The following is a 25657-nucleotide window of genomic DNA, read 5'->3' on the forward strand; positions in this document are numbered from 1 at the left end:
TAGCATGTGATACACTGTGGGGATAAACCATGAAGAGATGCCTCTGTTCTCAAAGAGACCAAGATCCAGTAGATAGTGTCTCCAGCAAGGGAAAACAAGTACACAAAATTCAGAACAAGTTGCCCACTGGGGAGGAGAAAGGGATTGGTAAAAGGGAGGATTGTGAATACACACTAAAATGAGACATTCGTACAAGGTTTCAACTCGCAAATGAAAAAGGGGCCTTGGGATATCTCTATAAAATCGAAGAATTCACCGAACAGAAAATGACCATTCTCTATAAGTTTCTAATTAATTGCACTATAGCATCATCTGGTTGTGCTAGTACCTGTCACTAATCCATGCGGGACAAATACTGCAGAGTGGGGTTGTAATGGTTCCTGCTAAAAAACAAAAGCAAAAACAAAAAACCAATTGGCTGTAAGAGACACCACTGCGCATTTCTAGATGGGAACGCAGCGACTGTCATGGGGCACCTGCAGAATAACTCCGTTAACGGTGCTGGACAAGGAAGAAAAGGGGCCGCCAGCCCAGGAGAACCTCAAACAGGTGCCCGAGCCAGAGCCACGTGGCCCCCGGGGACACACCCAGCTCCCTGGCTCTTTATTCCAAAGGAATCCAGCCATCGGTGCTCCCAGGCAACTTTCCTATTCCATCCATGCTAACTAAAAACAGACAACCACAAATCACCAGGCATTTGAGGAAAAGCAGCAACATGAAAAAGAAAGAATGATAAACAGGAGGGGGGAAACTCCGCTCCTGAAGAAATTTAAAGATGATGGAGGGTCAGGGCACCAGGGTGGCTCAGTCAGTTAAGCGTCCGACTGCGGCTCAGGTCATGATCTCACGGTTCGTGGGTTCCAGCCCCACGTCCGGCTCTGTGCTGACAGCTCGGAGCCTAGAGCCTGCTTTGGATTCTGTGTCTCCCTCTCTCTGCCCCGCTCATGCTCTGTTTCTGTCTCTCTCTCTCTCAAAAATAAATGAATATTTTTTAAACATTAAAAAAGAAAAAAGGAAGTCAGTGAAACGATGCATTCACCATTCTCTGAAACATTATTATCAGCCTCAAATTCTAATTCCAACCAAACCATCAAATGGGAAGCCAAATTTATTTTTTTGTTATTTTTTAAAATGTTTATTTTTTTATTTTTGAGAGAGAGAAAGAGCGTGCACGAGGAGGAGAGGGGCAGAGAGAGAGCGCGAGGGAGAGAAAGAATCCCGAGCGGGCCCCACCCTGCCAGCACAGAGCCGGATGCGGTGCTCGAACTCAGAAACCGTGAGATCACGAGCCAAGCCAAAATCAAGAGTCAGGACAACTCAACCGACGGAGCCACCCAGGCACCCGGGAACATTTAAAAAGAGTTCAAGACATGCAAGGATTCGAAGACTTGTCTTCTGTGCCCCTTTTCTGGGAGGCCGCATAAAAAAACGACCTCCAGCTTTTGGTTATTTGCAAAGAATAAATTAAGAAAGAAGAAAACAAGAACCTGGGTAACAGCGGACCTCGTGAGGGCCTCCGAACGTAACAGCTCTGACGCAGGATTTAAGAGCGAGCGGGAGAAGGGCCGTCTCCAGGCAAGAGATTCTAGGGAAAAGGGCCCCTGCACAGAGAGCGAGTCTGGGAAGGCAGAGGCCATGCTAAGGGGACTCAGTGCAGGGAGTAAACGACAAGAATTAGAAACGGCTCAACAAGAGAAACTTCTTTCAGACGCAGCCGGTGATAGTGCTTAGGAACCAAGTCTCTGCAGCCGGAAGGCGTGGCTTCAGATCCCAACCCCGCCACTTACTGGCTGTGTGACCTTGGGCCAGTGGCTCAACATCTCTCACACGGAGACGATAACAGGACCAGCTCACGGGGCTGCTGTGAGAAGCTAAACGAGTCAGTGTGGGAAATGCTTTTAGGAAAGAACCCGTCACATAAAGTGCCATACAAAGGCCTGTTGCATAAAGAAGAAAACCAACGAACTACATGAAAATCGTGGTCATCCAAATAGAAAAAAACAGATCCCAATGACAGCGAGTTGATATTTTAAAGGCCGTTGAAAACAGCTTAAAATGTCGGAAATGTGTTAAAATGTTTAAAATATATTTTTTTATATGTGTATTTGTATAAATGTAAAATTTATTTTTTATTTTTTTTTTAAACATTTATTTATTTTTGAGAGAGACACAGACAGAGTGTTACAGGGGAGGGGCAGAGAGAGAGGGAGATAGCCTCCAGGCTCTGAGCTGTCAGCACAGAGCCCGATGCGGGGCTCGAACCCACAAACTGTGAGATCATGACCTGAGCCGAAGTTGGATGCTCAACCGACTGAGCCACCCAGGTGCCCCTATAAATGTAAAATTTAAATATGCATTAATTCTTATTTAAATTTTAGTTAACAGACAGTGCAATACTGGTTTCAGGAGTAGAATTCAATGATTCATCACTTGCCTGCCATGCCCAGTGCTCATCCCAGCAAGTGCCCTCCTTAATGCCCATCACCCATGTAGACCCTCCCCCACCCACCTCCCTCCAGCACCCCTCAATTTGTTGTCTATCATTAACAGTCTCTTGCGTTTGTTTCCCTCTCTTCTCTTCCCCCCCCCCATATGTTCATCTGTTTTGTTTCTTAAACTCCACATGAGTGAAATCTTCTTTTTGTCTTTCTCTGATTGACTTATGTCGCTTAGCATAATACATTCGAGCTCCCCGCCGTTGCAAACGGCAAGATTTCATTCTTTTCGATGGCTGGGTAATATTTAAGTACATGTTAAACGCACCTTTTAAAGGGCACATCAAAGATATTGTTAAGTAAGTATGGGCTTAAAAATAATGAAAGGGGGGCGCCTGGGTGGCGCAGTCGGTTGGACGTCCGACTTCAGCCAGGTCACGATCTCGCGGTCCGTGGGTTCGAGCCCCGCGTCGGGCTCTGGGCTGATGGCTCAGAGCCTGGAGCCTGTTTCCGATTCTGTGTCTCCCTCTCTCTCTGCCCCTCCCCCGTTCATGCTCTGTCTCTCTCTGTCCCAAAAATAAATAAACGTTGAAAAAAAAAAATTAAAAAAAAAAAATAATAATAACGAAAGGGATGGTTTCCAAGGGATAGAATCAAGTAAAAGCTTAAGGACAGTGTGTCGGGGCCGGGGAGGGGGGGAGCAGAGAGTGGGAAGTTTTGCCCCATTTCTCCTCCTAATGGGGCAAAAGCATCCACGAAAAACACACCTCCCCCAGGAAGAACACATTGGGGAAAAGAACCCCATATATGAGAAAGGCAGAGTCTGAGCACAGAGCCAACTAAACCAGGGTGAGATTACACATAAGCGGCAGAGCGTAAGAAACAAGAATGCCTTTGCGCCGGCTCCCTGAGAATCAGCTAGATTCTCCTCCGTCAGAGCGGAAGCCTCAGGATAACGTGGAGACAGGTAAACAGACCAGAGGTAGGACCAGGAGACTGTGTCCCTCTACCGTGGCTGGTATTTGCTAGTTGATTTTCTAGAAACTGGGTACCTGCAGTGCTTTGATACAAGTTTTCAAAACTAAATTTAAATCTGGACAGAATCACTTCCCGCCCCGCCCCCCCCCCCAAATATGCTCCCTCCAAAACGACTGCATTTTAAACCCAGTCCTTTGACAACTTAAAGACAGCAAGAAAGACAACTTTTCAAACCCAAAGCAGCAAGTCTCAAGTAACTGGGCCAGGGTAACCCAGGTTTCTGAGAATTGCTGCTCTTCTAAGAACTGTCGCAATCAAAGCACAGGATGGCCAAGGGGGAGGTATTGAAATGTACATGCTGCTGGTCGCGAACACAACAGGGAAGAGGAGCCAGGCTTCACGTGACACACTGTTCCACCACATTCCCGCCCCTCCCAGAGCAAGATGGGTTTAGCAGCTTGGGCGAACATTTCATTGCTCAACTGTCCCTCCAGAATTCAAGGCCTTTTGTCTTGAATGAGCCTCTGTCGGGAAGGTGGGGGGAGGGGGGCCGCTGGAGGCAGCAGGGGCGTTGGTGAGGGTGTATCTCTTTGGGCTTCTGTTGCCCAGAGCGACGGTATTCAAACTGAGAACTAGACTTCGTGGGGCAGCTTTCCCGCAGACGTCCCTCAGATCCACGAAGAAGCAGGCAGAGGCTTCTCCGCCCTAATGAGCCACGCGTGACTCCGTTATGGCCCGTTTCACCGGGTGCTGTCCCTGTGTCATTCCGTATTCCTCTACCTCTCCTACTGGTTGGTGAGCCCTTGAACCAAAAAGACTGATCATGACACATTCATCACTGAATCCCTGGCACCTAGCACATTTGCACAGAGAGAGCCAGAGGGACAGGACGGGCACACAGAGCCTCCCCTTGGAGGCGCCAGCCGCACAGAGTGCCGTATCTCCAGTCCACACCTTGCCCCCAGCTCCAGACCAGACTTCCAACTACCTTCTAGACACCTCCATTCAGACGGTCCGCAGGCCAATAATGAACTCCTCACGGGCCCCCACTGCTTCCAAGCCCACGCCATGACTAGCCTCTAAAGGGGCTGCAGATCTGACGGGGCATCACCTGCTTAAGGACCTTCCATGCCCCCCGCCCCCATTATCATTACCTGGAGGGTAACGTTCACGGTCCTCGGGAAAGCAGACGCGGCCCCCCGCCATTGGCACCCCTGCTTCCTCCTCTCCTCCATTTTCATCTGCCACCGCTCCCCTGGTCCTACCACATGCTCCAGGGTCCCCAGGCTCACCATGCTGCCGCCTCCCTCCACGCCTGGCTAACCGATGGCTCCTTCAAGACGCTGCAGAAGACTCACTTTGCCTCGGAAGCATGTTTCTGAATCGCGTCTGAGCTCTCCGCCCGCCCGCGCTGAGTCACAAACCCCTCTTCTCTTCCGCACGACGCCTTGCGGGCAACGGCAAGCACGTCGTGTCTGTGACCGAACGAAGCCCCCGTGTGCACCCAAGGTGCCGGAGCTCGGAGTAGGAAGCGAACGTGCCCGATGACGCCCGGACCCTGTGGCTGAGCCTCAGGTCCGAGGCCAGGACTTGAACTCCTAATCCAGCTCCCCTACCTTAGATGGTCAAGACTCTCTGTCACTTCTCCCCCGAGACAGAAACTTCCTCCTTCACATCTGCTGTCCTTCGTCTCCTATCTTGTTGGAATGGGGACTCGGCCCTGGGAGGCGGCCTCGGACTGCCTCACGACTGCCAGCCTGCCAGGAGGAGAGGCTCACTTACCAGGCCTTCCTGCCTCTTCTCTCCACCATGGAGGATGGCTCCCCTCACTGCGGGCTCAACTGCCACTAACTGCCCTCTGGCCAGGATTCCTGGCCTCTGATTGGGCCCCGTCCCCTGCCAGTCCCCTCGGAAACAGAACCGCTCCTCACAGAGTCCGTGGGGCAAGGCCTTCTTCATTCATTTAACTGAGGCCTGTGGGTTCACGCCCCGGGAGAATCTCTCACTCTGGCCAACACCGCATCCGGCCTCCTGAGCCCCCTTGCAAACCCTTCCGGTCCACATTCTGTTCCCGGGTCCCTCTGCAGACTGGTTGTTCTTGTTTTGTATGGCCAAGGCTTAGGACAGCCCACAGAGGGCCAAGGCCGTGTTCAGGCTTTACCACTTCGTCCCCGGATCATTCCAACAGCCTTTTCTTGAGCCTGGCCACCCCCAGACTTAGCCCCTCGAGTCCATCCTCCACAGGAAAAGATCTCTGGGGTATGTAAGCAGGTCGTACGCTGTTGCTGAAGCTTAAGGTATATAGTTCCAGGGCACGGCGAGGGCACGATGAGGAAAGAACTGAAGGCGTCGGTGGGGACCACGAGATTTCCCTCCCCAGCAGCAAAGGCTCCGCGAGCCAGACCCACGAGGAGCCGAGAAGCTGGGCCTTCGGTCAGCTGAGCCTGCAGCCTCGGGAGATCCACAAGGAAGCATCCGTGGACAGAGTGGGAAGCAAAACACTAAACACAGTCACGGGGACGATCCAAAGGGCCCGGCCTCAGGCCTGGGGACCAGGCACAGGGCCGTGGGACCGAGGCAGGACGACAGAGGAGTCAGAGGGTGCGGGAGGAAGACGCGGAATCTGCAGAAGGGGCTTAAGGGGCTTGGGGACAGCTGCGAGGGCTTTTGTTAGATACACGTGACCGCACCCACCACGAGGACCGTCCAACCGGCGGCCAGGGGCACCAATACGACCTTTTCTATTGGCACTAGGGAGCCGTGGAATGCTTTTTAATCACAGAGGTGACAAAACCATTTCCGTGCCTGAGGGAGGAGGGATTCAGGGAGAAGAGGTTAGAAACCACCCAAAATGCTGTTAGCTCTGTCCCAGACATCTCGGTCGCTCCCAAGGAGCTGCGGGCCAGCAGAGCAAGCACGGGGGAGGGGCAGAGTGCTGGTCACGTGACACGCATCCGTGCGATGCGCCACCGTGTGTCAGAGTACCTTCTGTCATCTTTGAAACGCAAAAGCAAACCAGCCCATTCACGGCAACTTCACTCACATTAATGTTTGAAGACCACACGTTTCTGATCCATCCAGGGTCCTTCATCATTGGAATCTGAAAAAGAAAAATGTGAGAGATCAAACACTGGAAACGTCCTGGAAAGGCACACTGGGACCGACGGCACAGCCTCGTGAATGCACGAAAACCCACTGGCCCATACGCTTCAACGGGGCGAGTTTTACGCTATGTACTTCTATCTCACGAGAAAGCAGCGGCAGTGAGGACGTGGTGAGTTCTCTCTGAGCGTGTTTGCGGAGCCTGTGAGGTCTGGGTTACCTCGGGCACATGCCGAGGTCGCAAGTCTCTCTCCTCCCTCTCTCTGTGTTCACCTCTCCCCCTTCCCCAAGCACACGTGGGGCCATGTGGAGAAATGATGGGAGTCCGGGTCAGAAGGCACGCCGTCAAGGGCTGCCTGCACAGTTCCTTAGCTGTCGCTGCACAAGGCTTGTTTCCTCTTTTCTTTTTTTTAAATGCTTATTTATTTTTGAGAAAGAGAGAGCAGGGGGAGGGGCAGAGAGAGAGGGAGACACGGAATCCGAAGCAGGCTCTGGGCTCCGAGTCGTCAGCACAGGGCCCGACGCGGGGCTCGAACTCACGAACTGTGAGATCATGACCTGGGCCGAAGTCGGACGCTTAACCGACGGAGCCACCCAGGCGCCCCAAGGTTGGTTTTCCTATCTGTAAAACGGGCGTAACAGTAACCCCAGACCCAACGGCTGTGTTGTAAGCGTTAACAGAGTGCATTCGGGTGGAAGGGGACACAAACGAGCTGGGGAGACTGCCGGTGTGGCTCCCACCTAAGGAAGCAGGGCCTGCACTGTCTCCTTTTCCTACAGGAGCCCCAGGGGGAGCCCCGAGGTCTGGCCCCCACACTAAGGGACGTGTCACGTTTACGTAGGCCTCAAATCACACTCACGTGATACTCAAAAACATACACGTTCCAAGTTCAACTACAGCAGCCCAGAGTCAACAGCCTTTGAAGCCCCTTTGGCCTGTCTCCCTTGTCCTGTCACCTCCTCACCCTGTCACCCTACCTGCGACCCACTGGACGCATTTAGCTTTTCCAGTCCATGTTGCTGATCAGCTGATAGTTCGTGGTGTTTGTTACTTGATATCACTGTCTATCGGGTTTCTCTCGGGGGGTCATGTACTGAGGGAGGCAGTGGGAATGCAGAGGTGAATAAAAATGTAAACCTTGCCCTTGAGTCACTCGTAATCTAGCAGGGGTTGGGCCAGAAGACAGGTAGAAAATCTGTCATGGCTGAGGCCACCAGAACAGGCCCAGGGTCCCGTGGGAGCACAGGAGGGAGACAACAGCTTTCCTGCAGGGAATGTGAGGAATCCCGTGCATCCACAGAAGGTCTGAGCTGCTTCTGAAGGATAAGCGGACTCTTGGAGAAGAGAGGAGGGAGAAAGGCCTTTCCCAAGCAGGGAAGAGAGCAAGTTCAAAGAAACAAAGGCATCGTATGTTTATTTGGGGGAGGCCCCCGTGACGGGAGAACAGTCACTGCAAGGAGACATGAGGGGCCCTCGATAGGTCCACGGTCAGGAGACGTGGGGACCGTGGGGCCATTTTCTCCTTTACAGAAAAGCCCTCCTCAAACAAAATCCTTTGGGAGGCCACACGTAACCAGACAGAACGGAAACTGTTTCAGTCGTATCAGGGAAGGGGCCCAGAGTCCTTGTCTTGGCTGCAGAACCCTGAGGTTCCAGAGAACACAGTCTGAGAACAGTCAGCGGGCACAGTGGGAGCCCCAGGGAGTGGGAGGAGCAGACCTGTGTCTTACAGGATCATTCTGACGTCTGATATCGGAGGCAGAGGAGTGAATTTAAAGGCTATTCCAGGGGTGCCTGGGTGGCTCAGTCGGTCAAGCATCCAACTCTTGGTTTCGGGTCAGGTCATGATCTCTCACGGTTTGTGGGTTCGAGCTCTGCGTCGGGCTCTGCACTGACAAGTTGGAGCCTGCTTGGGATTCTCTCTCCCCTTCTCTCTCTCTCTCTCTCTCTGTACCTCCCCGGTTTGTGCTGTCTCTGTCTCTCTCAAAATAAATAAATAAACTTAAAAAAAATGTAAAGGCTCTTCCAGCAAAGGATGGTCAGGAGGTGAGGCAAGGAGAGGGCAGAGGGGTGGCTGAGAACCCCTCCTCGTGGCGGGAGTGGTGAGTGATTTGGATTGGCTGGGAGGGCAGAGGGAGATTTCGAGGGCGATTGAAGTCCCTGGCCTGGGTGCCTAGGTAGATGATGGTATCATTAACTAAATGAGAAAAACCGGAAGGATAAATTTGGGGAGGACTTTTCTAGTATCCTGGAGCCACATCTGGAGTAAGAGGGATAGAGTTTCCTACGACAAGCCCTGGGAAAGGCGGCAGACGTGGGTTAAGGGATTCCCCCTCCCCACTTCCCGCCCCCGCCAAGTCTGGATCTTTGTTGGGAAAGTGGGGCATGAAGATGGGGTTCTTCATCTATACACTGCTTAATGTGGTCCTTAGTTCAGTCCCGATTTCAACAGAAACACTTCTGGGAATCCAGCTACTGGTCCCATTTCAGCTCCTGTGGAATATTACAGCATGCCTCTAAAGAATCATGCAACTTGGATACAGATGTTCTGGACCATCCAACTCAAATTCCTCCTGGAGCACGAGCACGCGCTGGGCACAATGGCTCCACTCACTTCAGATTCACGAGGCCGGCCTGGAAGGCCAAGAGCAGTTTAAATCCACAATGCTTGCATTTGATCCCGATTAAAGACCAAGTTTCACATCGAATACCAAATACGTTCTACTGCCAGGGGAACTCTGAACCCTCCAAGGGTCTGGTTTGATTTCAGAGATTAAACGTAAGCACAAGAACAAAAAATGGCGAACTCGTGTCTTTCAACCAGTAATTTCTCTCAAAATTAAGAAGAAAATGAATAATCTCCTCCCCCCCACCCCCCCCCCAACTGTTTGTCTGCTGCTTTCCAAAATTCTAACGCAGAATTGGAAGTCCAGCCTTCGGAGCCTGTGCGCCACACGGGGAACAGTCACGGTGGACCCCAGACACGAACTTGGGTTTGAACCTCCGTTCTCCCACTAGAGCTGTGTGGCCTTCGACGCAGAATTCCAGCCTCGGTATTCTCATCTGTGAAGAGAGGGAAACGCTGAAATGGTTTCCTCAGAGGCGACGAAAGAATGGCGAGATAATATGCCGTGTAAAACAAGAACGCACCCCACGCGTATCAGCTGCTGCTCATGGGTGATGACCCTACAGTTCAGACTCATTGTCAGGAATAGATGAGCGTCTTCCCAACAGCTGAGTTGTTCTTCCCTTATTTATACTCTGAGCCATATAATTGCTCGGGTCCTTCTGTAGGTAGGAGTTGCAGATTCACGTTTCTGTTCCACCCCTGCTGAGTAGGACCCCGTGAAATGCACGGTGGCACTCGCCTCATTCGTGGCTCTGTTTTCCATCTCTACATCTTTTTTTGTTTCCTTTCAGTCCTCATTTAATTTATATGTAGGCAACTGCCGTGGACCGAATGGGTGTGTCCACGCCAAATTCAGCTGTTGATGCCCTAATCCCCCGTTCTATGGTATTGGGGGTGGGGCCATTGGGGGCTGTTAAGGTCATTAGGGTAGAGACCTCATGAAGGGGGTAAGTGCCTTGTAAGGAGAGATAGGAGAGAGAGGTCTCCCTGCCGTGCGAGGACACATCAGGAGGGTGGTTTTCTACAAGCCAAGAAGGGGTCTCCCAACAAAAACCCCACCATGATGGCACCCAGATCTCGGACATCCAGCCTCCGGAGCTCTGAGAAATGTGTATCGTTTAAGCTCCCCAGTCTATGTGTTTTTGTTAGAGCAGCTTGAGCTGGCTGACAGAGATCCTGTTATGTTTCAGACCATCTTCTGTCCATGGTCATACGCAGTGAAGGATACAGACATGATGGACAGATAAATGGGTAGGCCAATGGATACAGAAAAATGGGAGACATGCTTGGGGAACGAACCCAGTCAATGTGCACAGATGAAAAGACAGAAGATAGCCAGACCCTTCCCTTGTGTCTTTTCATTTTCTGCTGTGTTTTGCCTGCTCACCTGACCACACTGATCGGTACAGGCTAAGGACTGGTGCAGGTTGAAACAGAACCACAAAGACTGGTCCTAGCCTGGCCAGGGCCTCTGCCAGTTAGAAGTGGAGTCATATGGGGGGCGCCTGGGTGGCTCAGTCGGTGAAGCGTCCGACTTCGGCTCAGGTCGCGATCTCACGGTTTGTGGGTTCGAGCCCCGCGTCGGGCTCTGTGCTGACAGCTCGGAGCCTGGAGCCTGCTTCGGATTCTGTGTCTCCTTCTCTCTCTCTGCCCCTCCCCTCCCCCCAAAAATAAATAAACATTAAAAAATCACGCTATGAGAGTCGCGAGAGGCGTACTTGGAGGGGACCAGCACGTGCCGTGTACTTGGGGACGCTGAATTTGAATCTCAGTTGCCTACTGATGAAGATCAAGTTCCAGGTCACGGTCCCTTAGGTTCCTCATGGGTTCAGGCTCTGTTACACCCCTTCCCCACCATTTGCTAGAGTTTACATGTATGAGCCCTGGGTCCAAATTCAAATTCAGTCCTGTGTGGCTCCAAAGGTCTTGCTTCAGTTTCGTGGATGGACAAACATTTGGACAGTAGGTTCCCACCAGCCCAGAAGGGGGAAGGCGGGATCTCCAGGCAGAAACGCTTCCAGACTGCCAGGCGGAGAGGCCACAGCGATAGTCCAGGCGGCGCCCGTTTACAAAAGGGGTCCCCTAAAGTTCCTTTGTGAACTTACTTCTCAGCAGAGAATAACATTTTCACACAGAAACAGTTCTATCCAAATGAGTTCACTTCTCCGGGGAAGGGGAGGGCAGAGGACTCCACATCAGAGCTGAACAAACAGCAGTCCCTCCGGCTGGAGTCGTAAGAGCACGGAGTTCCATTTATAAAGCCTCCTTTTGGGGGAAAATTCATTCCAACTCCAACCGAAGTTTCCAGGAAGACACAGGAACGGTCCAGGATACAATGGAAGGACCATTGCTCTGGGGATCCAACAATTCAGGCTCTAGCTCCGTTTCTCAGGTGCAGGGGGAAATGGAGGAGGCTTGGGCAAAATACTTCCCTTCCTTGGGTCTCGATTTTTCCATCAGCCAAAAGATGGGAGTTGCATCTTTTGGGTGATTCCTCGGCACTTTTTACCTCCAACATTCGGCAAGTCTAAACGTCCACGCCCTCCGACATCATGAGCCCAATGACAAAACCCCCTTTCTTTTCTGTCACTATGACTTGAAGTAAAGGAAGACGGTAAGGGACAGTTTGTTGTGGCTGGGGGGCAAGTGGGGTGAAGCGGACGAGGCTGAAATTAGACAAAGTCAGGCCCTAACCTGGGCCCCCCCTGAGAGTTCCCCAGACCCCCCCCCAGAAATGGAGAGAGCATCCGTAGTCCAGGGAATGAGATCTAAGCCCTGGCTATAATATTTAATAATGCTTGGTGTTGAGTAGATCACTTCGTGTCTGAGAAATTCCTTTCCTTCAATTACAAAATGAGGTAAATAATACTTCTTCCGCCTTTAAACCTCGCAAGGGCAAAATGAGCGCTTCCAAAGACCCAGCTCTCTGACCCACTGTCTGAGCTCATGGGATTACTTTGGGCCCACTTGGATAATCCAGGCTAATCTCCCTATTTTAAGGTCCGTGATGAGTAACCTAAATTCCATATGCAACCTTACTCCTTTTTCTCCATGTAATTAATAATATTCACAAGTTCCAAGGATTAGGATACCTCTGAGGGACCACTGTTGTGCCTGGCACAGCCTCCTGATGGGATCGCCCACATCCCCACGCGCCATCCTGCCGTTCGGTCCCCGTGCTGCAGCCGTGGTCATCTTTGTTGACAGGCTGGTCACGTCACTTGAAAATCATTCAAGGAAATAGACACAATGTTTACAATGTTTTAACCTCTTCCTTACCTTGGTGAACAAAGTTCCCACCCACCTGTCCAGTCTCATCTCCCTCTTCTTGCTCCTTGTGATCTCTCTGACTCAGTCACCCTGGCCTTTTAACCCTTCCTATTCAACCTACTTCCTCCAGCCACAGGGCCTTTGCACGTGCCGTTTCCGCTGCCTGAGACACATGTCGGCTGATTAGCTACTACTCATTGCCAGACCAGACCACCGCCAAGCGTCACCTCCTCAGAGAGGCTGCCCCTGGCCTCCTCAACTGGATCACATTATAACTGCACCCCCCCCCCCACAATACCCTTATCGCTCCTTAATAGCACATAACACAGCTTGCAAGGCTATGTTTGTTTGCCGAATTGTTCAGCTAATGACAGTTTCCTCCATAAGGGACAGGACCTATGGTTCTTATCGTTGTATCCCCAGCAGTACCTGGCACGTAGTAGATATTCAATAAATACGTACTGAATGGAAGAATAAAAGCATGATTTTTTCAATATACAGATGAGGACCCTGGAGCTCAGAAGGTCGAGGGACTTGGACAAGGTCACAGAGCTAGCGGTTGGTGGGGAGGGGAGGTGTGAGCTGGGATATGACCCAGGTTTGATTGACTTCAAAGTCATGGCATCACTCCGTCTGCATTTCAGTCTGTTGGGGTGGAAGGGGGCTATGCATGCCCTGATTTGTGTGCACTTTTCCTAAGGGAAAGAGGAAGGTGGTGTTGGTCCCCGTGGCTCTTTGGTGGCTTCATGTCTTAGGCCTTTGTCTGATCAACGCTGTGGCCCGTAACCACTAAGGGGAAGTTTTCGCCTGGCCCTGGCACATCCTCCTGGTCACGTGTGTGAGAGCTGAGCTCGCCCAGGCCTCACCATTGACCGGCGGTGACCGCCCTGCCCCCGCGCCCTGCGGTCACCCAGCCATTTGTCACATAAGTGCACCTGTCCTGGAGGGGTGCTCAGCGCATGGGGGTCCAGGCAGAGGGAACCGCATGGGATACAGGCTCGCAATGGGAGTCGGGGTGTCGGATGACCCAAGGCTATGGGATCCCAGCTTGTGACCATGAGCGTTTGTACCCTTCCACTGGCCTCAGTATCCCCGTGTATATCATGAGGGGGCTGGAGTGGACAGAATACGTCCCCTTCTGGCTCGGGCAGTCTGTGTTCTCCTGGGTATCCGTGGTATGCTCTGTGAGTCCACACTGAGCCCGCCCTGCACAGTGTCCTGGGGAAGGGACTTCACTTCCCGGATAGAAACCCCTCCCCACAGAGAAGTGAGCCTGGCACAGGCTCCTCCCCAAGTCCCGTCTTCCACTGCAGCCACTGGACAGACGGACGAGGTGGCCAGCACCCTGCCCGGCTCTGCCCAGGACACCGGCCCTCACCACTGCCACTGCTTCAGGCTCAGACGTGACCCCAGGACTGTGCTCAGCAAAGGAAGCTCGAGCCTCACGTGGGGCGTGTAGGCAGTGTGCATGCACACTCGTGTGCATTAGATGGCCTCGGGTTCTTTGCTGTGGCTCCCAGTGACAGACCGAGTCCAACAGCCCTGCCCTACAACGCGCCTATTTATGAAAAGAAGCCGCACAGCCCATAAACATATGCACATGCATGCGTGTGTCGATACAAGGATAGAATAGGCTGGAAAACAAGAACACAGCCTCCAATCAGAGGGTTCTAATGGGGAAATTTGGTTTAATTTAATTGAAATTAACTTACTACAGGCAATCATTGAGCACCCAGTGTTTGCCAGGCACCATGCCAAAAGTTAGGAATCCAGAAAAACGGAAGAGCCGGTCCGGTGCTCTGGGAAGGGCCAGGAGCCCGGGGAAGACCCCAGGGAGGGCGAGGGTTAGACCCCAGGGTTCTCAGGGCAATGACTTCAGGCTGCTTGGGCGCTCGAAACCCTGGCCTCCAAGCCTGGAAGACTGGTTGTTCCAAGTCTACCAGTGGGTAGCCCGGAGCCACACCATCCCCCAAGCAGCGCAGTGGGTCCCAAGGCCTCTCCGGGGACGGGGGTGCAGGTTGCACAACACCAGCTCCGTGGCGGAGAGACAGATTTGGAAACATTAGAGGAAAGAGAGATAAAGATTCTTTTCCTTCATAGCTTCTCGGTGCCCGTATGTCACTGTACATCACCAGTCTCCAAGAGGAAACATAGAAAGTGGCATTTCCCCAAACTGCGTAATCTTGAAACCCCCTTTCCACTGAATAAATGGTGGGGGTTGTAAGTCAGGGAACTTAGTCTGGAGAAATTGTGCCGCAGAGGTAACAGGAGCTGTGTCCAACGCTGGGGGCCATTCACGCAGCCTTCCCACCTCCTCCAACCCCCCCACCCCCAGTGGAGGATAAGGTAGCAGCTTCAAGAGGACCATGTCTGGGGGTGCCTGGGTGGCCCAGTCGGTTGAGCGTCTGACTCTCGATCTCGGCTCAGGTCATGATCTTACGGTTTGTGGGTTCGAGCCCCATGTCCAGCTCCTCACTGACAGCACGGAGCCTGCTTGGGATTCTCTCTCTCCCTCTCTCTCTGCCCCTCCCCTGTTCACACACTATAAATAGATAGATAGCTATATGATAGATGATAGATAGATAGATAGATAGATACTTAAAAAAAAAAAAAAAAGAACGCAAGTCTGAATGGGGAGACTCATGGAAGGAGCGAGAGGAGGTAAAATAGTGAGACAGGAGTAGAGGTTTCTGCACTGAGGCCAGAGTGAGGGACGGTGACCCAGCCCGCCCAGCTTGCTCCTCACGCTGTCCTTGCTGCAGAGACCCCTGGGCACGCACCAGGAATCCCTTCTTCACCAGGCCAGGCCAAGCACGCCAAGGTCTGTCTTTCTCAAGCAACCCCTTTACGTGCTGTATTAACCACGTGTTTTATCTTCTGCATTTTTTAAAAAAATTTTTTTTAACGTTTATTTATTTTTGAGACAGAGAGAGACAGAGCATGAATGGGGGAGGGTCAGAGAGAGGGAGACACAGAATCCGAAACAGGCTCCAGGCCCTGAGCTGTCAGCACAGAGCCCGACGCGGGGCTCGAACTCTTGGACCGCAAGACCATGACCCGAGCCGAAGTCGGCCGCTTAACCGACTGAGCCACCCAGGCGCCCCTGCATTTTGATGCTCTAATATTTAGGACCTTGCTGACCATGAAGAGACTGCCCCCTCCCCCAGACCTGCCAAGGAGAGAAACCAGTATCATCTCCACACCACAGAGCACTTACTCTTGTGACTAAAAAGGAATACCAGCAATATTTGTTTATTTTCTTAAGAATAAAAAACTCGGGGGGGGGGGGGGCGCCTGAGTGGCTCAGTCGGTTAAGCGTCCAGCTTCAGCTCAGGTCATGATCTCGCGGTTTGTGGGTTCGAGCCCTGCATCGGGCTCTGTGCTAATGGCTCAGAGCCTGGAGCCTGCTTCAGATCCTGTGTCTCCCTCTCTCTCTGCCCCTCCCCTGTTCATGCTCTCTCTCTTTCTCAAAAACAAGTAAACATTAAAAAAAAAAAAAAAAGAATAAAAAACTCAGGGCGCCTGGGTGGCTCAGTCGGCTAAGCGTCCTAGTCTCGATTTCGGCTCAGGTCATGATCTCACAGTTCGTGAGTTCGAGCCCCAGGTCAGGCTCTACGCTGACAGCACAGAGCCTGCTTGGGATCCTCCCTCTCTCTCTCTCTCTCTCTCCCTCACCACTCGTGCTCACTCGCTGTCTCTCTCAAAATAAATCAACTTAAAAACAAAAAAAGAATAAAAAACTCTTACTAGTGACCCAGTTGAAATCCAGCTTTCCACGATTGGCTTTTTTGGATCCCAGAGCTCGGTGACATTTATGAGAAGTGAGAATTTCTTTCCTATGCAAACCAACCAACAAATCCAGAGCCCATAATTCAACCACCTCCTTGACAAGGCACTCACGCTTGGCAACCATCCACCTGCCATCCATCTGGTACCGCGGGGCCAGGTACCAGACCACGAGGAACAGCCCTAAGCCCCAGAACCTGCTGGAATCATTCACACCAGCCAATCCTACGCCCACTTACCCTACCCGCCATTCCTTCCCCGTGGAAACCACAGTAAAGGCTCCTGCCCACGTTTCTCTCCTTGCTCCCTCTGCTTCCACCCGTGGCCCCATGTGGAGTGTCATGCCTCCCGTTTCTAGGGATCTGTGAGTCTTACAAAATTCTTCCTTCGTGACAGTCATTTCCATGTCTGTGTGTCTTACCACACCTGAGGAAAACAACTCTCAGGTGGCCTCAGAACATCTGTCATCCTAGGGCTGCAAGACCGGAAGGTGAAACTCCACAGAAACAGCCCTGGTAACACCGGGGCATTGAATGCCCAGGGGGGATTACGCAAAATAGTCAAGGGACAGCTTCAGCACTGCCACTGATGAAACCAAACGGACACGCAAGCAACCAGAAAGGACACATCAGCCCTGGATACACCAATGACTGATACAAGTAGATTTTTATGGGGTAACTACAATAGAGACCCTAGAATCGGACAGGCTTGAGCTCAAATCCTAGACCCATCACAAACTCCATGTGTGGCCTTGACCTGGTCACGTAACTTTTCTTGTGCTCCAGATTTTTCAACCCCTAAAACGGGGACAAGAATATATTGTAATTATATGGAGGATTAAATGTGGATGAAGTTAAAGCACTTAGCACAGACACCATTATATATTATGCATTCAGTAAACGTCATATAGGGGCGCCCGGGTGGCTCGGTCTGTTAAGCATCTGACTTCGGCTCAGGTCATGATCTCGTGGCTCCTAGATTTGAGCCCCGTGTTGGGCTCTGGGCTGACAGGTCAGAGCCTGCTTCGGATCCTTTGTCTCCCTCTCTCTGCACCCCTCCCCGACTCGCACTCTGTCTCTCTCTGTCTCAAAAATAAACATTAAAAACTTTTTAAATAAAAAATAAATGCTGTATATTATTATTATTATTATTACTATATTTATAAATGGCATTACTGCAGATCTGGTGCAGTTACTCATTCTTTTTTTTTGTTTTTTTTTTATTTTATTTTTTTGAATTTACATCCAAATTAGTTAGCATATAGTGCAACAATGATTTCAGGAGTAGATTCCTTAGTGCCCCTGACCCATTTAGCCCATCCCCCCCTCCCACAGCCCCTCCCGTAACCCTCAGTTTGTTCTCCATATTTATGAGTCTCTTCTGTTTTGTCCCCCTCCCTGTTTTTATATTCTTTTTATTTCCCTTCCCTTATGTTCCTCTGTTTTGTCTCTTAAAGTCCTCATATGAGTGAAGTCATCTGATTTTTGTCTTTCTCTGACTGACTAATTTCACTTAGCATAATACCCTCCTGGGGGCGCCTGGGTGGCTCAGTCGGTTGAGCGGCCGACTTTGGCTCAGGTCATGATCTCGCTGTCTGTGAGTTCAAGCCCCGCATCGGACTCTGTGCTGATGGCTCAGAGCCTGGAGCCTGCTTCGGATTCTGTGTCTCCCTCTCTCTCTGACCCTCCCCCACTCTCACTTTGTCTCACTCTGTCTCTCAAAAATAAATAAATGTTAATAATACCCTCCTGTTCCATCCACGTAGTTACAAATGGCAAGATTTCATTCTTCTTGATTGCCGAGTCATACTCCATTGTATATACAGACCACACCTTCTTTATCCATTCATCCATCAATGGACATTTGGGCTCTTTCCATACTGTGGCTATTGTCAATAGTGCTGCTATAAACATGGGGGTGCATGTGTCCCTTTGAAACAGCACACCCATATCCTGTGGATAAATGCCTAGTAGTGCAATTGCTGGGTCATAGGGTAGTTCTATTTTTAGTTTTTTGAGGAACCTCCATACTGTTTTCCAGAGTGGCCGCTCCAGCTTGCATTCCTAGTAGTTACTCATTCTTATTGACTGTCCATTGTGTGGGCCACCTGGGCCAGGGGTTGTGGACACACTTGAACGTCAAGAAACCAGTGAGGACTAGATTAGTCAAGTCCGATCATACATCGATCAAGCATTTGCTACATTCCACGCCCTGTACTAAGTACCTAGTTCATCACTGGGGCAATCACCAAAATGACTAAGACACGATCACCCAAGTCATTCATAGTCTAGCAGGAAAAACGGTGCAGAAACGAATCTGAATACCCTACCTAGCGAATGCTATCGCGGAAGCATGAACCAAGTGCTGGGGTAGTTCCGAGGGAGGACGATCTCCTAGGAAGAGATGAGGGAGGCTCAGGAACGTCATCGCAGAAGAGCTGGGTGCTGACGATCGAGCAGTTCACCAGGCCGACAAGGAAGGGTGTGGCAAGCGGAAGTAAAGGCACGTGCACAAGGAGACGCAAATAACGGCGTCGTCAGCCAGCGAGGAGACAAACACAGAGTGAGCGCGGAGAGCAGAGCTGAGGAAAAGTAAGGACTCTGCCATTCGGGAGGAGGACCTGAGGACTGAGACGGACAGAACTGGGGTGTCGCGGAGGTGTTTTGTCCCAGAAGTGACAGTGGGATACCAGCCGAGGCTACAGGGGATCAGCCTGGGGGCCCAGGGGTGCTCAGTGGCTCTGGGAGCGGGCAGGCAGCCGCCGATGACAGCCGCCACCGAGGGAGTGGCGACCTCGTGCTGAGAGATGCACTGGGCGCCTGCTGGGCACGTACACGCGTGTCTCCGGAGGCCTCGCACCTCCGTGAGATGCAGTTCCACGTGCATCCACCTGGAAATGAAGAGGCAAAGGCTCAAAGCAGCGTCATGTGACCTGCCCAAGGTCACACGCAGCAGAAGTGGCCAAGCTGCGAACGAGCCCAGGTCTGTCCAACCCCTTCCGTCCGGAGGGGCAGGGGGCTGTTGCCGTGGCCCATCAGGAGGGCATGAGGGGTGGCGGTGGGCCAGGCCAGAGAGAGCACACGGTGGGACAGAGGTCAGCGTGACAGCCTGGGAAGTGGGGACACACACCCACGGGCACTGCACCACCGGGCTGAGGTCGGTCAAGCCTAAAGGGGCCCCGGGGTGTCGCGCTGTGCCCCTGCCTTTGGGCAGATGCTGGGGGCCCCACGTGGGGGAGAACAAACTGGACGGCAGGTAACCGGACACCAAGCCCCCAGCGCCCAAGTCACGCCCGACACAGAGTGACCGGTAGAGGCTACTTAAAGGGACTTCAACTATGCATCAGGGTGACGACCTGAGGCCACATATCCGGCTTCTCAGTGTGGAATAAGGACGTGCACCTGCCATGTGCTACGTGCTCCCGTATTCAATTCCTGTCCTTCTTCTCTAAGCACTATGGGCATTACTGTCCTGGGTTCTTTTTAATGTTTATTTATTTATTTGAGAGACGGAGAGAGAGAATCCCAAGCAGGCACCGCTCTGTCAGCACAGAGCCCGACGCGGGGCTCAAACTCACACACCGCGAGATCGTGGCCCGAGCCAGAAATCAAGACTAGGACCCTTCACCGACTGAGCCAGCCAGGCTCCCCGTCCGGCCTGGGTTTTACTGGAGAAGCCGAGTTTCAGAAAGGTTGAGTCGTCTTTCCCAAGGCCGCACAGCTGACATGCTCTTTCCCCCCTAAACCTTCACTCAGCTGGACAGCTCCTACTCACCCTGCGCCTCCTTTGTCACGCCCAGCCACCTCCTGCGACCTATCACGTCCTCATCCCCTTGCTCACACCTCAGTGCTCGCGCTGGTCACACTGCCTGACCGGTCTGTCCCCCACCAGACCAGCCGGTTTTATTCTTCCTGTTCCTCAGAGCCTGGCACACCGTGGCCTCTCGGTGACCATTGACGGAACGGATGAGCATCGCGACCGCAGGTGTGGTCAGCCAGCAGACAGGCTGTATTTATAGCTCACAGACGTAAACTGACAGTTTCTCAGCGTATCTGAGGGGACTGCCTGTGGACGCGGCATTTTACGGGGGACAGAGTTTGAGGAGAAGGTAAGAGGTAGCCTCAGGACAGGGTGTGAAGGTTGGGCTTCCATCTCCTCCCTATTCTGTGGTCTCTCTTTTGAACACTTTCCAGGGACTCCTGACCCCCTTGCGTCTATGAAGGTGCTTGGGCCTGTGGTGCGGTCCAACCCAAACAGACATCCTCCAAGGCTTGGAAGCTATGTTGGCCACTAAATCAAATCTCATGAATTCACACCAAGCAGAGCTTGGGAGCATAGAACATATTCTATTCTTTTCATTGATAGGTCATGACCATCTCAGCAAGAAAGTACTCCCTAAAAAGGTCTTTATGCGGATGCCTTTTTTTAAATAATTTTTTTTACTGTTTTTATTTTTATTTTTGAGACAGAGAGAGACAGAGCATGAGCAGGGGAGGGGCAGAGAGAGAGGGAGGCACAGAATCCGCAGCAGGCTCCAGGCTCTGAGCCCGTCAGCACAGAGCCCGACGCGGGGCTCGAACTCACAGACTGTGAGATCATGACCTGAGCTGAAGTCGGATGCTCAACCGGCTGAGCCACCCAGGCGCCCCTATTTGGATGCATTTTTTTTTTAAATATAATTTATTGGCAAGTTAGCTAACATACAGTGTATACAGTATGCTCTTGGCTTCGGGAGTAGATTCCCATGATTCATCACTTACATACAACACCCAGTGCCCATCCCAACAAGTGCCCTCCTCAATGCCCATCACCCATCTTCCTCTCCCCCATCCCCCCAACCACCCTCACTTTGTTCTCTGTATTTAAGAGTCTCGTATGGTTTGCCTCCCTCTCTGAAACTATTTTTCCCCTTCCCTTCCCCCATGGCCTTCTGTTAAGTTTCTCAAATTAGGGATGCACTTTTATTTTTTTTTATTATTTATTTTTAATGTTTATTTTTGAGAGAAAGAGCCAGAGTGCGAGTGGGGAAGGCACAGAGAGAAGGAGACCCACAGTCCGAAGCGGGCTCCAGGCTCTGAGCTGTCAGCACAGAGCCCCACATGGGGCTCAAACCCACGAGCTGTGAGATCATGAACTGAGCCGAAGTCAACTGACTGAGCCACCCAGGTGCCCCCATGGATGCATTTTTAAAGAGATACAGGGGCGCCTGGGTGGCTCAGTCGGCTAAGCGTCCAACCTTGGCTCAGGTCATGATCTTGCGGTCCGTGAGTTTGAGCCCCGCATCGGGCTCTGTGCTGACGGCTCAGAGCCTGGAGCCTGTTTCAGATTCTGTGTCTCCCTCTCTCTCTGACCCTCCCCTATTCATGCTCTGTCTCTCTGTCTCAAAAATAAAGAAACGTTAAACAAAAATAATAATTAAAAAAATAAATAAAAAGAAATACGGACCACACCATATGCTGCAGATGAATAATGGTTCCAAAGTGCTAGGAGACCACCTGTTCACGAGAGTGATTTAAAGGAGGCTCGGGGCGCCTGGGTGGCGCAGTCGGTTAAGCGTCCAACTTCAGCCAGGTCACGATCTCGCGGTCCGGGAGTTCGAGCCCCGCGTCGGGCTCTGGGCTGATGGCTCAGAGCCTGGAGCCTGTTTCCGATTCTGTGTCTCCCTCTCTCTCTGCCCCTCCCCCGTTCATGCTCTGTCTCTCTCTGTCCCAAAAATAAATAAACGTTGAAAAAAAAAATAATAAAGGAGGCTCAAAGTGCAGGGGAGAGTATGATCTTGGGCTGTGGGCCCGAGAAATGGCCTCAGGCACGTAGCTGACGTGCCAAAGGCAGCTCATATACAGCATTTATACTCTTTTAAGTTTCATGACAAAACTCTGTTCACAAAATGTGCAAAGCCTTGACCGTATCCAGAACCACACAGGTTTCCGGTGAGAAGGAGCCTAATAAACAAAGTTCATTGCATTTAAAAAGAGCCAGCAGCCACCCCCCCGAAGAGCACCGAGAATTTCAGAACCATAGGAGAAAGGAATTCTGCCCGTGTTTCCAAGTGTGGATGTGGGGCATCGGGCACGTTCAGAGTCGCATTTTGAAAACGAATCTCAGCCCCAAAGCAGGTGGGTTTCTCTCCAGAAACAACTACCAAGAGCACGAGGAAGCTGCTGCCTCTGGAGATACCCCACCCATGTGTTCTTGGATTTCTCCGAAGAGGAGGGTGATCTGGGAGCCTGTCACCGTGGCCGGATTCTGGGAGGGACTTTTCAGTAAAGAACTCAGAGGAAGCCCCTGACCCTGAGTACATCCAGTCCCTTCCAAGAAAGCATCCGGTCTCCTGAGACATGTTGGAAAGCAGGCAGCAAACAAGAGGCCGTGACATCAGCGGAATCAGGATAAGGCGGGACACAGCACGTCCCCGACACGCCAGAGCTGAGCTGACCGGGACACAGCCAGCCACACCCCTAGAGAGTCAGGGCCACAGGGAGGGGCATGAGAGGGACAGGTTGCCTGTTGCTCGGAAGGAGAGGACACTGTGGTCAGTGACACTGTGGTCAGTGCTGAACACAGCGCCACCCCCTGGCCACCACTGGCCTGCCTTCGGCCGGCCGAGACAGAGCAGAGCCAGGAGCTTCCAGGCTGGGGAAGCAGGGAAGCTGGGCCTGCCCTCTCCCTCCACTGAGGGCTGCCTCCGGACCCGAAGTGGGGCTTGCTCCTGGCCTGGTGACAGGAGCGTCACCCAAGGGGCTTGGTACCCAGCTTTGCCGGTGCCCACAGCCAGCCAGGCCGACCTAATTAGGCGTGAGTCAGGTTTTCAGCCAAGACAGCCAAGCAAACCCTTCCCTCCTCACCCCACCCCTGAACAGTGGCCTTTCCCTGTGCCCAGGCCAGCCCCCAGCAGGCCAGGAAGGAAACCGCAGGTCCCCAAGGCTCAGCAAACACAGCCTCCCAGTACTGGGAAGGCAGAGAGAATTCCTGAGTCGTGACACACAGACCCAGGCAGGCGGTGGGCTTGCCAGCCAAAGCTGGGAGAAGCAGGAGCCGAAGCCTGGACTAGCCCGGAGGGGTCAGGGGGTGCTGCTTCCCGTCCCCGTCATCAGCCACAGGCCTCCAGCAGCTGCCGTCGCTCCGGCCTGGCGGCCAGACACAGCTCAGGACTGCCGCAAACACAAGAGCGGGGCGAGCCTTCTGGAAGACGCAGGAGGCTGGCCTCTGGTCTCAGGGCTGCCCCTCTGAATGACAGCTCTGCTTATCAAGAGGGACCAGCCAGGGGCTCCACAGAGACAGGCATCATCCTTCCGGGGACTCAGCCTCTGCGGCTGTTCCCATGAGTCACAGCTCCATTCTCGGAGGGGCGAACGCCTTCTCCGGGCCAGAGGCTAGAGATGCTGACCTGGGGAACCGGTGGGGGGGGGAGGACAGCGTGGCGGGAGCACAGGGAGGGTGGCACACGGGAGCACAGCTGAGCTCAGCTGTGAAGGTGAATCGGGATTCTGGAGGCCAATCAGGGAACAGGGAACGGCACAGGGAGACCGGGCACCAGGGTGTCAAAGCTCAGGGCAGCAGCTCCGACAGGCCTGTGACCGGCCGCGGGGCCAAGAAGCAGCCCCCTGGGGGCCGCTCTGGGCTAACGGTGCTGTGCATACAGCCGGAAGTCAGGCTTCGGTCCTCTTTCTCCCTCCTTTGACCTGAAAGCCTCTGGCTTTCCTTCTTTTTTTTTTTTTTTTTTTTTAAGATATATATTTCTATTTTGTTTTTATTTATGTACTTATGTTTAAAATTTTTAATGTTTACTTGTTTTTGAGAGAGAGAGAGACAGAGCGTAAGCAGGGGAGGGGCAGAGACACAAGGAGACAACAGAATCCGAAGCAGGCTCCAGGCTCCGAGCTGTCAGCACAGAGCCCAACACGGGGCTCGAACTCACAAACCGTGAGATCATGACCTGAGACAAAGTCGGACGCTCAACCGACCGAGCCACCGAGGCGCCCCGAGCCTCTGGCTTTCCTGAAGTCGTTGTACCATGACTTAGGGATTCAGCCTGCCTTCCCAGTACAAGGCACAGAGCAAAGCACTCTGTTTGCTGCGTGCAGCTGGCCTCTCAATACATCACCGATTTTCCCATCTCTACGGGGTCAATCCAATCAACAACAAAAGGCTCTTGCTTCGTTTTGTTTGTTTGTGGCATTTCCAAGACCTCCCTGTGATCCGATCCCCCTGCCGGCTCCTGCCCATCTGTATGCCTTTCCAGCCATCTCCTCTAAAGAGTCGTCTGGTCGTTCAGGTTTCTGCCCCCTCCCTTGTTACCACACCAGAACTGTGCCCAGCAAGGTCACCAACGGCATCCACGCTGCTCAGTCCAGAAGGAAATTCCTCAGCCCTTCGTCTTGCTTTTGATCCATCAACAACATTGACATAATTTCAAACTCCCTCTTTCTTCAAGTACTTTCTTCACCTGGCCTCCAGGACACCAGACTCTCCTGGTTTCTGTTCCTCTTGACCTAGTGAGTCCTTGGTGATCTAGCCAACCTCATGGCTTTAAATACCCCCCACAGGATCATGACTCCCAAACGTATATTCTTGTATGTATGATTTCTCTCCGGACTCATATACCCCACACCCTACTTGGCATCTCCATTTTTTTTTTTTAATTTTTTTTTTTAACATCTTATTTATTTTTGAGACAGAGAGAGAGAGAGAGAGAGAGCATGAACAGGGGAGGGTCAGAGAAAGAGGGAGACACAGAATCCGAAACAGGCTCCAGGCTCTGAGCTGTCAGCACAGGGCCCGACGCGGGGCTCGAACCCACAGACCGCGAGATCATGACCTGAGCCGAAGTCGGACGCTCAACCGACTGAGCCACCCAGGCGCCCCTGGCATCTCCATTTATGACCTCTGGCAGACGCCTCAAACTTAGTAAGTCCGAACCTCAGCTGACCCCCAGGCTGTTCTACCTGCAGCCTTCCCCGACCTTGGCTGATGGTAACTACATCCTTCCAGGCGCTCGGGCTGAAACCCTTGGAGCGACCTTTCTCCTCCTCTCACACCGACACCTAATTCCTCAGGAAATTCTGATGGCTCTCTCAGACATGTCCGAAACCTGGCCACTTACCACCACCTCCCGGCCCTCACCGAAGTCTGACCCTCTTCCCTCTCTTCTGGTTTTACTGCAATGGCCTCCCCCCGGACTTCCTGCTTCTCGTCTTATAAACTACGCCCCACACTGCAGCCAAAGAGGTCAGAAAACATCACTGCGTGGCCCAAACCCTGCAAGGGCCCGACGGATGAGCCCAGGTCGTCACAATGGCCTGCGAAGCCCCATCTGTCCTTTAAAACCAAATGACCAGCTCCTCGACCCCTTTAAATCTTTGCCCGTATATTACCTTCTTAACAAGACCATTCCCGACCACAGTCAGCCCTCACACTTCAGAATCCCAGAGCATTTGTCCCATGTTTTGCCATCGC

The 25657-nt window shown here is 52.4% G+C and overlaps 1 protein-coding gene across 3 annotated transcripts in view; it reads right to left on the minus strand.

The window, feature by feature from the left end:
- The window catches only part of LPIN1 (lipin 1), a 130632-nt gene that overhangs the window by 88114 nt on the left and 16861 nt on the right, over nt 1-25657 (minus strand). For all 3 annotated transcript variants that reach the window (XM_045447687.1, XM_045447690.1, XM_045447693.1), the window contains exon 2: nt 6457-6513. In XM_045447687.1, coding sequence (XP_045303643.1) covers nt 6457-6513 — 57 coding nt within the window. The remainder of the gene's footprint in view (nt 1-6456; nt 6514-25657) is intronic.

This window comes from Leopardus geoffroyi, chromosome A3 (genome assembly GCF_018350155.1).
Source record: "Leopardus geoffroyi isolate Oge1 chromosome A3, O.geoffroyi_Oge1_pat1.0, whole genome shotgun sequence".
NCBI classification, from domain to species: domain Eukaryota; kingdom Metazoa; phylum Chordata; class Mammalia; order Carnivora; family Felidae; genus Leopardus; species Leopardus geoffroyi.